Below are 17,548 nucleotides of genomic sequence, written 5' to 3' on the forward strand. Positions count from 1 at the left end.
GCTTACGCTCACCCACGCGCGGCCGCCGCCGCCCTGGCAGAGCTTGGCGGCCCTCGGAGAGTAGCGGGTGCGGGGCCGAGGACGAGGTGCCCTCGAGCAAGGGGACCGCTTCTCCCTGGACACCCCCCCCCCGGTTCCTTTCTCGGCCCGCAGAAGGGCAGCACTCCGGACAGGGGCCCCGCGCCCCCGAGGCTGCACGAGCGAGGTCCAGCCTGGCCAGGGGATTACCGGCGGGGAAATCTGCCTCTTTTCTGAAAAGCCGGGAAGGCCCAGATGGGCAGCTTCAGATCTAGAAAGGCAGAGAAATGGCTGGGGAGGGGCATCTGCTGGCTTTTTAGGAGAGAGCGGGAAAGCCCAAGGCGGGATCAGGCCAGAGCCCCTCCGATCCAGCATGATTGCTGTGCCTCAAGGTTGCCAAGTGCTTTTTTGTAGGTTGCCTCCAAATTTAGACAAGAAGGCGATTGCCTTCTTTCCCTGACTGCCCAGCAGTCGATCTTTCAAAGATACTTATTGCCTGGATTTTTGGAGGTAGATGAGGACCATCAAAACCTGTAGCTACTGATGTCCCCCTTTGCTACAAATTGGACTCATGTACTTCAGACAGGGTCCAAATGGGTGGCCATTGCCACACATCCAAGGGCTGCTAATTCCATGGCTTCTCCAGACTGTTTGGTGGAACCTTGTGGAAGTTCTGGCACAGCATGTTCCGTCTGGGCATAGGAACTCCCACGGGAGTCCTTTGTGCTCTGAGCTTGGTTGTTCGCCTGTGGAATTTTCATTACCCAACTAGGTAACATCATTAGCACCTAACTGGGTCATGAAACATCTGCAAGCAAACCACTAAGCCCAGAGAGCACAGGGACTCCACGTTTCAGCCCTGAGCTACAGATATGCTCTTCATAGGATCTTCTCCGTAGCGTCTGTGGTGCAAAAGGGGTGTAGCAGCATTGATGCGGTGACAGGCAGCTCTTGGCAGCAAAGGGGGGAGGGGCTGGCTGGCAGGATATGCTTCTCCAGGCACGCACCAGCTAAAAGTGGGAGACTAGGCAGAGAGAGGGCTGGTCCAGACACTTGCCGCCTGAGGGAATGGATAAGAGCCCCCTCCCACTTCATATGCAGAAGGCACTTGGATTGGCAGGGGAATCTGCTTTCAACCTTGCTGATAGGACACTGCTCACTCTCTTCCATGCACGCACACTCTCTTCCTCTGAGAGCTGGAGGCCCACGTAGCACAGGTTGCAGAGCACAGACAGCTTTGCCCTTTCATATCTTCCTGCCCCCCTACCACCTCCTCCCTGGCAAGAAGCCCCAGTGGTTTCTGACTCTGAATAGCTATGGTTTGCACCAGAATTTCTCCCCGTTTGCTCTACTTTTCTCTTCTTTCTCGAACTCCTTAACTTCCCCCAGGATGATCACAGTTGAATGAGATCACCCTGCCTCCAAAAACCACTGGAGGAAAATGACAATTTTTCCAGCAAGGGGCCTGCTGGAGTGAAAATTCCTTCCAACACTAACACTAACCTGCTGCTTGTTGCTGCCACGTGTTGAGTCCTGTCCAAAGTGTTGAATTTTAGGAACTTATTAGGACACAAGAAATGAAAAGGATCCCTTGGAGGGATTACTGAAAATTTACAAGGGTACTAGAGTTGGCAGGAACCCACAGGAACTGTATAACAATGAGATATCCCAATAGCAAATTGTACTTCAATAATTGACTCACTGTTACTCTCTGCTCTCCATTCTGTATTGGACTGACTGTACCTAGAGAATTGCATCCGGTCCTTGATGCTGCATTTTAGGAAGGATGTTGACAAAGGACTCTGTCCAGAAGAGAGCAGTAATGGATGGGAAGGAGCCTGGAAGGAAAAACTTAGGAAGAATGGTTGGGGGCACTGGATACATTTATTCTAAAAAAGAGAGACTGCAAAGAGAGATGATAGCCCTCAAGCGTCTGAGGGGCTCTCGTAATCCAGATGGAACGAAGTGCTTAGAGCTGTTTCAAAAAACAGAACAAAATTACCTTCAATTATAAGGAAGTCAATTTGGACTGGACTTCAGGAAAAATATCTTAAAGGTGAGAGCAGTTCAACAGCAGGACAGATTGAGGTGGCAAAGTCAGTTCAGTTCCATATCACCTGGAGGATTGAAGCAGATGGCTCCGTGGGATGCTGAAGTAGTGATGTTTTGCACTGGGAAGAGAGTTGAGCTAGATGTTCTTGAAGGTGCCTTCCGATCCTAACATTCTATGGTTCTGTGATTCCATTTATGTCTGTGTGTTTGACTCAAGTTACATTTTATGAGTCCCACTCTTGGGCAAATCAGAGATTCAGATATTCCAAAAGGACATGGTTAAGTTCTATTGTGGAGAGGGAGATAAAGCTTTTTGCAACACCCCTCATATCTGGAGAGAGAAAACAAAATCTTCCATTGCTTTGTGACAGTTTCTTCAACATTTTTGCTAATTTGCCCAGTGAGTTAGGGCTTCAGCAATTATTTCCTTCTGAGCATGCCTATTAATAATATTTCAGAATGGCTGGGAAAGTTGCTCACCTTCTCCAACAAACAAAAGCATCAGAAATAACATGTTGATGTATGACTTATGACTTGAGAAAATGAAAAACACAATAAAATGACATTTGTTTTAAAAAGGCTGAACAAAGTGGGACTTACTCAGGATGATAGAATTGCCAGGTCTGTATTTCAGCTGATCGAACTTCGGACAACAAACCAGGGATGTCTGCAGGGAGGGTTTAAAAAGCCATAGTGGTGTCAGTGACTATGTGATCAAAGCCCCACCACCTTTTAATGTGCATATTAAAAGGGGAGTGTCTGAGTAAGTGGTTGTGGGCACCCTCTTGAATTTTTGACTGCCTTTCCAGATGTTCCTGGCAAAGACAAATTCATTTCTGAACAAAGTCAAAGACTAAGTGGAGACATAAATTGTTTTTTGTTGTATATTGCATAAATCAGATTGATAGCAGGGGTGGGTAATCTGTGGCTACATGCTTCCCTTGGTCTAAATTCAAAAGCCCTCTGCGTACAATGAGTTTGTGGCTTCTGATACAACATAATTGTCCTTTCCATGCAACCTGCTTCTTAGGAGAGGGAAAAAATTATCAGAAAGGAAAAAGAGATCAGAAAGCGGAAGAAGGAGTGTTAGAGATGGAATGAATGTCCCTAGCCATTTTTGGCTCAGGTTTTAACCATTGCTTGGTTCAGTTAGGATCACCTGTTGTCCCCAATGGATTACACCAATGGATTACATACAGTCCTCAACAGAAGAAAGCCATTCAGCTGTGAATTACAGAACTGTGAATAGATGGGTGTAACTTTATAGTAGCTGATTCTGTATCTAAACATATGTATGTATTTTGCATTTACAGTGGCTAATTGTTTTAAAAAGGTAGTCCTCTCTGGGATTCAAACCCATCATTATGTCGATGATACTCAGTTGCTATCTTGACATTGAGCTGAATAAAGGATGCATTCAAGGGGCTACCCAAATTTGTCTGAGTAACACCACTACTTTGAAAGCTGCACTTGTTACCAGTTGGTACCCCATCTATCCAGTGGGGTTGCAATATCCAGCTGATCTGAGCTAGCGTTTAAAACTAAGAGTTGGATGGGAGACCATTAAGAATTCCCAGTGTTAGAAGCTTGATTGGAAAATTGAAACATCCTGAAAGGAGGCAGTAGCAAGTTACTTGGGTATTAATGCCAAGAAAACTATGTGAATGTGTCCAGGTCAGGTATTGAGCGTGATTTAAAGGAGACATTCTTTGTACATGTCTATTCAGAAGTAAGCAGTGGGGTTCCTTGGAGGTATGTGTGTGGGAACACAACCTGATCTATCTACTCAGCTATGAACTGGAAACTTTGGGTGAAAAACGGCAGCAGCCACAGGGTCACACTGCTTTCATCACAAAGATGAAAGCCACTTCAAGGCATCACATTACAATTTCTGTTCCTTTTGGTCATGTGTGTGATATTGCAATGCATGTAAAAAAGGAGAGGGGTTTACATCACAATTTCCTGTCACTGCTTTCGTCAGTCTAACCTGCCCCTCCTGCGGTCAATCAATAGAAAAAGACAACTATTTCTTAATATTTTTTAATCCTCTGTTTATTGGAGATGTTATAAGTGAGTCCCTTTTTCTTCCACAGACTAGGTAGATTTTGAAAGTACAATTAGTCTTGGCATTCTGGAAGGTGCCAGATATTTTCAAAAAGAACAGCTCTAGATCTTAGAACAAAAATGCCAACACTTTTGGAAAACTTGTGACCCAGATCTGTTTTGTTAAGCTAATTTTCATCTTTTGACTTTGCTCATGTGCTGCCTGTTGATAAGGTCCAGGGCAGTTCACTTGAGTGCCAACAGCAGTGTGTTTCTGGATATAGCTGAAGAGGTGATTCTGCGAAATTTGTTTTTTCTTTAAAAGGAATATGCCATGTGTACAGTGACTCCCTAATAAACAAAGTTCAGAAAAGTGTGGGGGGAGGGAGAAGGAGAGAAAGACTGGGCTGTGGTAGAAGAGATGGGTTTTGCTTTTTCTGTTTGCAGGGTAGAAAAAGAACATTTATTAGATGAGCTAGTGGCAGATTTGGTACTACCATATATAACAAACTTCTTTAAACTGCCCATAACTTCTTGCAGATAACAAGATGGGCAATAAGTTATATAAAAAAGTAGACCAACCCACTGTGAACAGTTGCTATGGAAGAAGGGGGTGAACAGATCTTTGATACCAGAAATCCATGATGGCCTATGGCTTTTCTCTCTCTCTCTTGCTCTCTTAACAGCAGCATGAACAGTGGCCTCTGGTTTGGGGGAAAGAGATTTAATACTCTCCCCGTGCTACAGGGTGTTCCCAGGTTATGGTTAAAAAAGTCAAGATGGCAGCTACAACAGTGCAATTGAATCTGCTCGCTTTTTATGTGTGACACACATAAAAAGGGGCAGAGTTTTGATTGTACTATCCACACCCTTGCTATGCTGCTGTTAATGATTACCGAAGAGTGTAGGTGTGGTGATGTCAGACTCTGACAGGTGACACTGATACAATACAAATAGATGGTTGTCTTTTCTGTACTCTGCACTGAATATGAACTTGAAGAAAATAGTTTTGATTATCCAAATGATACCACTGGAAATGCTTAACCTCCATCTTTTATCCATATTAGCTAGTTTGATCATAAATGGAGCCTTCATCATCAGAGACAGTGTATCATATTACACTGAATACCTGTTATTTATAACAAATAGCAGAGGGCTGTTGCCTACATGGAATTTCCTAGAAATGTCTGGGTGATCACTACTGGGTGTAGACCTTAAATGTGGTAGCAAATTCTCATCAGGAAAAATGTAGCTCATTTTTTTTAATTGCATACACTTTGACAGATTATTTAAACAGAAATCACACAAAGATACAAAAAGCAAAGTAGAAGATAAAGAACTACTAATAAACGTAAGTAAAAACATTATGGGAGGAAAAAAAACTTTGTAACACATTCTCCCCTTCCCTTCCATGTATTTCCCCAATTGCTAACTACTTCATAAGCATTTGTACTGTTTTTTGAATGTTAAATGTTGGAGGTTATTGCTAATATCTAAGTCTTTTCATTTACTATTTTTGATTGGTCTCTTAACTCTTCTCCTAAAAAGCATATCTCAAGTGTCTGAATTTGCCTTGAAGGAGTTATATATCACCTGTGAAACATTTTGTATCAATTTCCCCTCAAATTATAGCTTGGAGCACATTTTACTGATTTTTCCATAGCTCTTCCCATTGTTCTACTCTGATGACCTCTTTGAAGTTTTACATCCATTTTATCATGCAATTTTTAATTTGTTGCATCTCCATAATCTTTTCAAGCCAAGAAATTTGGATGTAGCCTACGGTGTCGGTTGGTTAAATTCCTTGCAGTGGTACCACGTCTTTGAGTTCTCACATTTGTATCCCCCACAGACAGCTGAGCTGATTCTATTCGGTTCCAATAAAAGAACAAATATGTGAAATCAGGCTGGAAAACAGTAAGCAGACAGGGCAGGTAGAGACTTAAACATGTGTCTTCCATTTGGTTTTCCAAAATGCCTGCTATGATATCTTAGAGTTGGTTGTGAATGAAGCAGCACCCATTTTAAAAACCCTTTGAAAGAAAAGGGGGGTGACAGGCGCTCTGACAGTCCTCTCTGCCTTTCAAGGCAACATCTTTTACATTAAATTATCTTTCTTCCCTACCATCCTTTCTGGCCTCCAGTCATTGCTAGATCCCTTGGCACATAATTACTATATTTGTCCTATCAGAATTTGCTCCAAGTTCCGGTGTGCAATTAAAAATAAATGCTTCACTTCTCTTTCTCTGCTGTCCTTCCTATAATGAAGCTGGAGCCTGAACAGCTACTGTCCCATTCTGCAGCCAAGGAAGGATAACACATTTGCAGCCTCACTGCAACCCCAGGCCAAAACTTCTGGGAAGCGTGGTGCTCAAAGATAAACAGACCTCTCCCTATCAAAGGGGAACATGCTTTGCTATGGCTTCCCCGTAACAGAAATGCTTCTGTTTTCAGAATGACATTGTCTCAGCAAAGACATGGAGCATTAAGGGGGTCATGGAAAAGAAGAGATAAACAGCTGGGGTGGGGGAATATGGCAAGGATATTCCTACTAGTTTACTTCCTGGGAAAGGATTAGCCACACTCAAGGTGGCAGCCATTTAGAGAATGGGCAAGCTGTCCTTTCATGGCAGACATTTTGTGAGAGCACCCAGGACATGCATCCAAAATTTCAATGAGGTTCACTGTCCCCCCCAACAAAGTTTGCCTATTTTTGATGCATACCCAAGAACAGAATAGCGGGAGAAAACTACAAGGATTCTCCAAATCCAAAGCCTATAAATCATGGGACAGCCAAAATGGAAGAACTATCTTTGCCTTGTCTTAGCCAGTGGGCTTAGAAAAGAGGAAGCACATATAATTATATGGGCTAAGGAGTCTCCCAAATAGTCAACCTGTAGACAACAGTAAATCCAGGCTAGAGACAATCCAGAAGCTGTATAGCCAGAATTTCACAAAGAGAAAAATCAAAGTACACGTTTCAGAGGCCAAGAAGACAATGCAGATGTTCAGGGTAGGGTTCAAGACAGCTTGTCAAAGGAGCCTGCAAGGTACAAAGCTGGTTTCCAACATTGGGTCACTCCTGAATAGATAGATTTATACAAGCCTGAATCCCCAATACAACCAGCATGAATATAAATAAATTGGATTGCAGGGCAACCTAAGACTGACTCCTGATAAACCATGACTCCCAAGGAGATTTTTCTTCCAATCTCACTTTCTGCGCCTCATAGTCATTTGACTTTCTATCCAGCAACAATTCTCAATGGTTTAGAGGTTGTTCCAAGGAATCCAGCAAGAATCTGGAGCCGCATAGAAGCTGGCCCTTCCTTCCTTCCTTGCTCTGCTGATCCTGGATCAATAAATCCATTGCTACCAAGGGCCCTCTGGTTTCTTCTTATCTTCTGAAGAGCAGTCTTTAGTGATGGCTATAACAAGCTCTGTGTCTGACTTGGCTGGGATCTGACTGAACCATTAGACACAAAATGTTGGGTTTGATGGTCTTGTGCTTTGATCTTCTTGCATTATCAATAAAAGCTGGAGACCAGATGCTATGTGGTATACATGGTCATGCACTGTTGCTATTTCAAGTCAGTGAGCTAGGATAAAAGATAAACACCTGACCTTCTAGTAGCACCTCAACCTTAGTTGAACGTTTGGAAATGCGAATAGCTATTGTAAGACACAGTGGGGTTGTATAGCTTGGGCTGGATGGGCAGAGTTCTTGTGTATAAGATTACATGGATAGGAGGTTCTCCTTCTTTGGGACTTTCTTATAAATGCCATATTAGAAGAGCTCTTGTTAGTCAGCAGAGTAGGAGGTGCCAGACCTCCCCATGTTGATGCTGTTGCTTGCATTTGCTGTAGAAGCCACGTTTGGCAGATGATAAGGGTGGTTATAGCTGACACTACAGGGGATGAGTGAGTCTTTCTTTTAGAGAGAGCATCTGGAAAAGAGAAGCCCGTCTTTGTTGCTGGACCTAGGCAAGATGCGTGAAATTGTGCACGTCCAGATCGGCCAGTGTGGAAATCAGATTGGTGCTAAGGTAGGACATTGCTTTCGTTAACCTACTAAAAGATAATGAGATATAGTTTATACCAACAAAGTATGATGGGAATTTGGACAACTTTGGGTGAAGATGCTATTACTGTTTGATCCACATGCAAAATCTATTAAAATGTAAGTTTTCAACATATCAGAAGAGATTATAATTTCAGGTCAAATATTGACTCATTTAGACCAGCATCCTGTTTTATACCAGATGCCTCAAGGAAGCCTGTAGGTACAACTGAAAAGGAGGTGTTCACTTCTTCCCAGCAACTGGTACCCAAAGACACACTACCTCTGGAAAACAGCACATAAATATGACAATTACCCTTAGATTTTTTTTTCTCCATTCATTTGTTGAATCCTTCTTTAAAGACATTTTGTGGTGTGAGTAGAGAATTAAATGGGTGCCTGTGTGAAATAATTGCCTTAATAGAAAAGCAAGGAGAACACAATACGTTTATTAAAAATGGCAAAGGCTGAGTGATCACAGTTCCCACCATGGTGGAGTATTCCCAGCACTTCTGAAAGGCTTGTCCATACTTTGGACAAAATACTCTGGTGGTGCTTGAGTTTTTCAAAGGAATCATCACCCATCTCTTCTAATAAAGATCCAGATTAGATAAACAGCATTACAGCATTAATCAGCCACTAAAGTGATGGACTTCCAGATCTACTGGATTTTAGATCCCACCATTCCCTGCCAAAGAATTATTGGAGCTGGACATTTGGAGTCACCAGGCTGGGAAAGTCTCTGGTGTATATTCACTCAGCAGTAAATCCCACTTTTTTGATGGTGATTATTCCTTTGGTAGTAAATTATATTTTAAAATTAAGATTATGGAACTCCTTTCTTTTTGTGAAGGAAGAAAGTTTGAAACAAATACTGCGTTTCTCTTTGTTACAAATAAGTTTGATTGATCTAAGGCAACCTAGAAACAAGGAAGTTGGTAAAATAAGCAGCCAAAGGCTAGGCCTGATATAGGTCACATCCTGAAGAATTTTATTCTAACCATAGTTGATAGACAATAGCAATATCCAACTGTATCCTGATGCAGGTCAGTCCTAAGTATTCTTAATGATGATGGAAACAGCTACCTATAAGAACTCAGCAAAACTTCTAGAAATAAAATCTCTCTTGAACTGCATATTCCAGGGACTCAGAAAGAAGGAGAATGAACCATCTTCATGCTTTGCTTCAGCTGTGTTTGCTAACCACTGTTGGGGAACATGGTCTAATTCACCAAGACAGTTTTCTACAGATCCCAGTTTTGAACTGGAGGCTGTTTGTAATAAACAAAGTGCTTTATATATTGCAAACGAAAGACAAGAGATGTTTAGAACACTTGTAGTTGCAAAATGAGGGCGTTCTTGTATTTACAGCCTCACAGTCCCAGATAAAGACACAGCAGGGCTGGATTTCAAAGTGGGCACATAGATAGGCATTGCGGGGTAAGAATCCAGTGCTGCCTTCTAGTCCAAGTCAATGTTTGTGTGTAGCAAAAGGTCTGCCTCCCTGCTGTCACTGTGCTACTGATTCTTACTGGAAGTCTTGTCGAAACAAATTACTGGTGAAGAATTAATAATAAATAATACATATCACGACCATCAATAATAAGAATAGTATACCATGCATTTCAAAGATCATAAAAGATGTTATAAAACCTGATTTCAGGAATAGGGAGGAAAGTTAAACAAGGTAGTAAAATGTGCATAGCACAGCTTCGGGAATACTTTCCAACCCTTAGTCATGAGTATAGCAAGCATCTCTATTTTCTTGTTTATAATAAAGAAGTTGCATCAATGTAAGTGTGGGTGTGGGTGAATTTCTGCTCTTCACTCATGTTGCCACTGTGTGTATTTGTGTACATGGGCGCACAGGGCGGGCTGCACACACTCTGCTCTAGGTCACATGACCAGAAAGGAGGAACTTAGAATGAAGCAATCGTGAACATTCCAAGCCACCGCCCGATTGCCTCTGCCAGAGGGATGCATAGGGAGGGAATCTTTTTTCTGGAATGTTTTTCTCCACAGCCCTTGGCCAAATCTGGCCCATTTTAAAACTTGATCTTTTTTTTGTCATTATCTCGCCCCACACTAAACCTGGTCCCATTCTGTTCTGCACTGATGATGCTGGATGCCATGAAATGCAGAAGTCTACTCTCTGCTCCCTCCTCCCCACCTAGTTTTACTAACATGTAACCTGAGAAAGAGTTCTCAAGATTGCGCAAGGAGGAATTGATGGATTAAGTGTTGCCAAGTTGGCACTGACTTTTAGTAACCACACAGAGGGAACGGGTAGGGGGGAAAGAGAGAAAGAACACTGGGGAGGGAAACCAGGATGAATGAGAACCTTGAAGTACATGGAAAGCTGTTGGAAGACATCTTAAGCATTCACAACGACCCAAAGCAATTCAAATCTACATGTGCAAAGCAAGGTTGCTCTGCTAACTTGTGGCAAGTAACCAATTTTCAGTTTCAGGATTGCAGAGAGAAGTAGCTGTTGATTCCTGATTTGACTCACCTTGCTATTTTTATCTGATTTGTCTTACCTTGGCTTCCTACTGGCGAGTGGGGTGAGGGAAATTCATGCATGTACATATTAAGCCGATGGAGAAAAGAGAGCTCACTCAAATTCTATGGCTGCTGCTCCATGCAAGAATGCCAGAGATCAAAGCCTCTCACCACTTCACTAGGCCCATCAATAAAGAAATAAATAACCAGGTGGAATGCTTGTATGTTTTGAATTTGTTTGTTCCATTTCAGTTCTGGGAAGTCATCAGCGATGAGCATGGAATTGATACCACAGGAAATTATCACGGTGATTCACCATTGCAGCAGGAAAGAATTAATGTGTATTTCAATGAAGCTTACTGTAAGTAATTGGGCAAGCAAATCTGCTTGCACATGCAATTACAGAGGCTAAAAATAGAACATGCTTATCATTTACTTATTACTACAATTTCGATGCCAAAGATTCAGAGTGTCTTACAGTATTAATATAAAATAATAATAATAATAATAATAATAATAATAATAATAATAATAATAATAATAATATGCTTTGTCATCTTCCACTGCCATGAAATCTACTTCTTATAAAAACTGTCAAATGAATCTTCCCCCGCCTAGAAACTGCTTTATGTGAGAACTGCAACATCAAAAACTAGACTAGGGTCGGCAAACTACAGTAAGGGGCCAAATCTGGCCCATTGACTTGGGAATTCTGGGAATTGAAGTCTATACATCTTAAAGTTGCCAAGTTTGAAAAAACACTGCTCTAGAGGTAATTTGCAATAGAGACAAGAATGGCAATCCTATTATCATTTATCTTTGAGTCAAGCCATGAAGCTCTCTAGGATTATAGTGCATTTGATATTTCACAGCTGTATATATTATCTCAAAATACAGCCGGTGAATCATTTTGGATTTCAAATTCCTTTCTTTACTGTACAGTGGAGAAGATATGGTTGTAAAGTCTGCAGCATTTTAAAGTCATCAACCTCTTTGAAGATATTTGATATTTCCTTCCAAAATACATTTCTATGATCAGATTGTGTGGATGTAATTATTTCCTTACTGTAATGAAAGTCCTAAGTGTATTTCACCAACTTAACATAAATTCCCCAGGTGTTCATAGCTTTAGATACATTGCCATCTAATGGACATAGAGGGCATTTCATAAACATTTCATGCTCCTCTTGCTAACTGCCAGGACTGTCCCCACGTATATTAGCTTTTTCAAATGTTTTTGTTTATTAGTCACAGAGATATGCTACGGGAATGAAGAATGTGGACAGTGTTCCAGCAGGTTTCCTAAGTCTATTCCTAATTAGCAGTGGGTTGTTCAACATGGCATCCTTGCCCATTCTTGTGCCCCTTTAGAAAGGTCATAGGGTGGATCACCCTAGGGTGGGACTGATGTGTTGGGGGCCAGTTTGCTAACCCCACTTTGAACTGGTATTTCCCTGGCTGAAGGTCATCTTAGAGTGCCAGTAGACTTTGAGAAGCTTCCAAAATGAATCAACCTATGCTCTAATAATGTCAACAACATGTTGATTCCTCAGCCCAAACTGCTTACATTCCAATTTAAGGAAAATACTAATAAATCCTACTACGTTTGTTCTAGCACGGTTTGGGTGACTTCTGCTTTTGCTGGAGCATTTTCAATGAAATCTGTAGACTTAGGAAATGTTCAGGTGAGGCCTACAGGTGATTATTTATCATATCTCTGATCTTTTGTGCTGCAGCTCATAAGTACGTTCCTCGTGCTGTCCTGGTAGACTTGGAGCCTGGAACAATGGACAGCGTGCGGTCCAGCAAAATAGGTCCACTCTTTCGGCCTGATAACTTCATTCACGGTATGCATGTGACATTACTTACAAACATAATTTAACAAACTGATATTCACAGAAGTGACATAGTTGATGTTCAACCCATTGACTCACTAAGATATCAATACCTTTAATCATGGCTTCAGAACACCTAACAGCCTAGTTTTTATGAGGGAAAACTTAATTCTGGTTTTCATGCTTATAGTGAAAGCCTAAACAGATCACAGCAGACTTATTTAAAATGTTCAAAGATGAGGAGATCGTTAATCTTAAGAGGAATGTTTCCTCAAGTCTCTTTCCTTGCCTCTATAACTTTTGTTACAACTCTTCCCACATAAGATACCCACATCATTCTTTATATAATTAATTACTGTGTTATGTTAGCTGCAGGTTTTGGACTAGGGGCTGAAAATTTTGTTGATTTTTAGCAAGAAAATAATTAAAGATGACAACTTTCTGAATATTCCCTAGAGATGAAACTGTTCTGCATTTTTAGATAAACAAGGCTCAGATATATCTGACTGGCTTCAATGCTGGAAAAGTAACCTAAATCCTGCTATGATTAGAACCAAGAATTTGCCCAGATCACAAGGGTATGAAAGAGTAACTCTCTACCTGAGCCCACAGTAGCAAATAATATCATTTCTATTCTAGTATGTAACTGACATTAGGCCAATAATACTGCTAAAAATCAGGAAAACTGAAACCACCACCATCTTCAGAGAGGTGTAATTTTAATAGGGGACTCCTGGATATTCGCTCCTTCCATAAAAAAATTAATTGTTATCAATCCACTTAAAATATTTAAGTGGAACCAACATAGGCTTTGCTCTCAAATATATATCAGAGTTCTTTGTCCAGAAGAGTGCAGTGCTAGGAACAGCTAAGATACTGCGCAGAACCCCCAAACTCCCAGGCCTCTGGTAGAGGACCCGAGATTGAGGAAGACACGTACCACCCGTAGGGTGAAAGGGGAATTTTTTTTTAAGTCTTGATACAAAATTCGTTTTGACAACATTAACTCTTCTCCACGTTATAGGGTATTTTCAACCACCTCTTAATATCTTACTAGCATTTAGGAGGACCGCTTCAGGTCCTACCTTGTTTTAGAACTTAGCTTTTTGCATTTGGGTAGAGTAACTTTTCAAATAAATTGCTGGTTATTCAATTGACATTTAGCCAGCTTTCTTTATAACTATATGTTTACAGGAAATTCAGGTGCTGGTAACAATTGGGCAAAGGGTCATTATACCGAAGGGGCAGAATTGATTGAAAGTGTAATGGACATCGTGAGGAATGAATCTGAAGGATGTGACTGCCTCCAGGGCTTTCAGCTCACTCATTCTCTTGGTGGTGGGACAGGGTCTGGAATGGGCACTCTTCTGATTAACAAGATCAAAGAAGAATATCCTGATAGGATCATGAACACTTTCAGTGTAGTGCCCTCACCCAAAGTTTCAGACACTGTTGTGGAACCATACAATGCCATCTTATCTATCCACCAGTTGATAGAGAATACAGATGAAACCTTCTGCATTGACAATGAAGCTCTGTATGACATCTGTTTTAGAACACTGAAGCTCCCAACACCAACCTATGGAGACCTAAACCACTTGATGTCTCTCACCATGAGTGGTGTCACTACCTCACTTCGCTTTCCTGGCCAGCTCAATGCAGACTTGAGGAAGTTGGCAGTCAACATGGTGCCTTTCCCCAGACTTCACTTCTTTATGCCAGGATTTGCTCCACTAACAGCTCGGGGCAGTCAACAATACCGAGCTCTCTCAGTCCCAGAACTTACACAACAGATGTTCGATGCTCGGAATATGATGGCAGCTTGTGACCCACGTTACGGGCGGTATTTGACTGTGGCATGCATCTTCAGAGGCCAGATGTCTACGAGGGAGGTGGATGAGCAGCTATTGTCTGTGCAGACTAAAAATAGCAGTCACTTTGTGGAATGGATCCCCAACAATGTCAAAGTGGCTGTTTGTGATATTCCTCCCCGTGGGCTAAAAATGTCTGCCACCTTCATAGGCAATAACACAGCCATTCAGCAACTCTTCAGTCGTATCTCTGATCAGTTCTCAGCCATGTTCAGAAGAAAAGCATTTCTCCACTGGTACACTGCTGAGGGGATGGATGAAATGGAATTTACTGAGGCAGAAGGCAACACGAATGACTTGGTTTCCGAGTACCAGCAGTATCAGGATGCAAGAGCAGACGTAGAAGAATATGAGGAAGTGGAGGAGGAGGTCAGGGAAGAAGAAAAGGAAGCAGCTTAAATGGAAGAACAATGCCTGACCTTTGGTCTTTAAAAATAACGATACTTTACTAATATAATATGCTGATTATCACCAATTAAAATGGCTGGATTCACTTCCAAAAGGAACTTTTATTAAATCAAAAGCAGGAACAACCATGAAGTCAATAGCCCTCATCATTGTCTATAAACATAAGTCAATTGCCTTTGAACAGAGAAATTTTATTTAACCATGACAGTTAAAAGCCATTGATAGATCTAGTTCTTATTAATTTATCCAATCATTTAAAGAGTTCTAAAAGTGATGAGTTATTTCCCTTTTGAACAATTAATGTAACACATTTATGTATTATGTGAATACTTTTTTGTCTTGAATGTACTATTAGTTATCTTCATTGAATGACCCCCAAATATCAACACAGAATTAAGATGACTACCTAACACTACCAATGCCATTGCTAAGAAGTTAATTATTATTTCAGTAGGAAGAGCATGGCCACAGAGTTGACACTTTAAACCATATATTTTAGGCTAATTCATTGCAAATTCACTAAAGCAAAGAGGAAGTGCTACTAAATGTATCAGGACATATTTTAAGTATTCTGTGTGTGTGTGTGGCAAAAGTGAGTTTTCAGTGGTATGAGTAAAAGTCCTGAAATGCAAGGGATGGTGGTAATTTGTACATATTTTCCTTATAAAAATGTGATAGCATGATTTACAAGATTATTAACTATAGGATTTTAATTTATAGAACAGAAAATGCATTCTATAATACATCTATTGGCCTTTAAGGTGCTTCAGGACTCTACCAAAGACTTTTCAAGGGTACTTTTTTGTAGTTGCTTGTAGAAATAAATTTGTGTTTCTCAATTTGATGTTAGATGTTCTAGATGACATGCTGGCAGAAGATGTTGAAGATGGAGTTCAACACATCTCAAAGGCACCAACTTATGGTGGTCCAGAGGCTCAGGAAATTATAGAATCATAGAACTGGAGAGGGGGACACACAGGCCATCTAGTTTAACTTCCTTCTCAGTGTAGCATTACATGAAGCTTTGCACCAAACCACCCCTCCACCAGACAATTCAGACACTGCCAGCTACAGTATTAACATACATTTCTCTTTATCTTGCAGTTTTGCTTTTCTGACTTGAAGTGCACTTCAGTGCATTGTGCAAATTTCTGTTGAATGTTTATACAAACTATTTATTTTCCTATAGTATAAAACTGATTTTGCTAGCAGAAAAAAGGAGAAATACTTCTCTTGGCTGCCATTTATTTTACTCAAGTATAATTTTGATTTTATTTAAGCTAATGTTACAATGCAAGTACTGTACTATACAATATCCAATAAAAATTAGATTAAACAGAATTTGTGTCCATTTCCATGAATTAAAAAATGTCTTGGAGTTTACACTGTTACAGTTTGTACAAATTGGATTTTTCCACCATCCCCCAAAGATCTCAGAGAAGGTTGTCACTGTAGATGTGCAAAACATTTCCAATTTCCCCTCCTGTTTTACTTCCTCAACAAATCTGTAAAAGATAATGAATCACCATCTTAATGGCTGGCAAAGTATTACTTTCTTCAAATGCTTTTTATGTGGTGGCGGCTGAACGGTTCAATTTTTGTTTCATCAATCCAAGGCATTTTGTTCCAAAACATTTCCGATTTATCAACTTTTTCTTTTGCACGCTTTAGATGCAGTTTTGGGATGAAACTGGACAAAAGATTTCCTTCTGACAGTTCTCGCATACAGATCACTGTTGGTGATCCATTGTGCACCTAACCTTTGAATCTGTAAACTGCATGCAAATAAGAAGCATGCATTCAAATTTAGAGTAAAATGTCATATTTAACTTTGTGCGATGTAGCAGTTCTGCAGCTTCTCTTCACTTGGGAATTCACTGAAAGATACAATCCGACCACAGCTGAAAATTTAGGATACCTAACTTTTTCAGAAAATCCTATGTAGCAAACATCAGTGCTAAAACATTTAAAACTAACATTCTACAGTATTAAGGGACTGTGAACTCACTGAACACAGCTTTGGAGGTTATCTGCTGAAGCTGCTCTTTTAATATAGGAAAACTACTTGTTACAATAGGTTAAAAATGGTTTTTATCCTAAATGCAGTTTTCTTGGCAACATCCATACTACTGCCAAGCTCAACAGCAAACACAAGACAAGTGAATATGGAAGCATCAGAACATAAGAAATACTTCCTTAATACCCAGCTAATGTTAAGCCACTTTAAATCTCATTTCTTCCACTAGACCGCTTTTAACATGCTTAATTTTCCTAGTAAAAGTAAATGGAATTTAGAAGCACTGGAATGTGTCCAGATTCACCAATGAGAAAAGAGCATCATTTAGACCTTATTTGCTACACTTTAAGTTTTAAATATTCAAAAGGTCAAACTACCAATACATTTTCTTTTATAAAGATCTCATTGTATACTTAAATATTTTTGTTTTAAAGCATCAGTATTCATTCCAGGCTAAATTACAGCTTTTCAAATGTTAAAGCTACTGAGGCAAATGTGGCTGCAAACCTTCATCTACATACTTGGTAGTAAGTTATGTTAATCAACAGAAGTTAATTCTGACAAGCATGGTGATTTAAGGGATTAAGACATTTTAACTGAATTTTCTTTCACTGAATGTTTGCTGTTTATTTTCAATAATATTTTTCCACCAGAAAGGACTCAAACATCTGTAACCTCTGCGACCTTGTTTAAGTTGTTAAAAACAGACATCAAAATGAAAAAAGCTTTTTAATAAGGCACT

General features: G+C 40.5%; 1 protein-coding gene across 1 annotated transcript; it reads left to right on the plus strand.

Moving 5' to 3' along the window:
- Nucleotides 1–7,914: 7,914 nt before the first annotated feature.
- TUBB1 (tubulin beta 1 class VI) lies at nt 7,915–16,120 on the plus strand. The gene is made up of 4 exons (XM_007431863.4): nt 7,915–8,159; nt 10,928–11,036; nt 12,412–12,522; nt 13,705–16,120. Exons 1-4 carry the CDS (start codon nt 8,103–8,105, stop codon nt 14,778–14,780), a joined length of 1,353 nt encoding a protein of 450 aa, XP_007431925.1. The 5' UTR covers nt 7,915–8,102; the 3' UTR covers nt 14,781–16,120.
- The last annotated feature ends 1,428 nt before the right edge of the window (nt 16,121–17,548 follow it).

This window comes from Python bivittatus, unplaced genomic scaffold (assembly GCF_059951505.1).
Source record: "Python bivittatus isolate LINGU-HERP-01145 unplaced genomic scaffold, Pbiv_v1 ctg000700_np1212, whole genome shotgun sequence".
NCBI classification, from domain to species: domain Eukaryota; kingdom Metazoa; phylum Chordata; class Lepidosauria; order Squamata; family Pythonidae; genus Python; species Python bivittatus.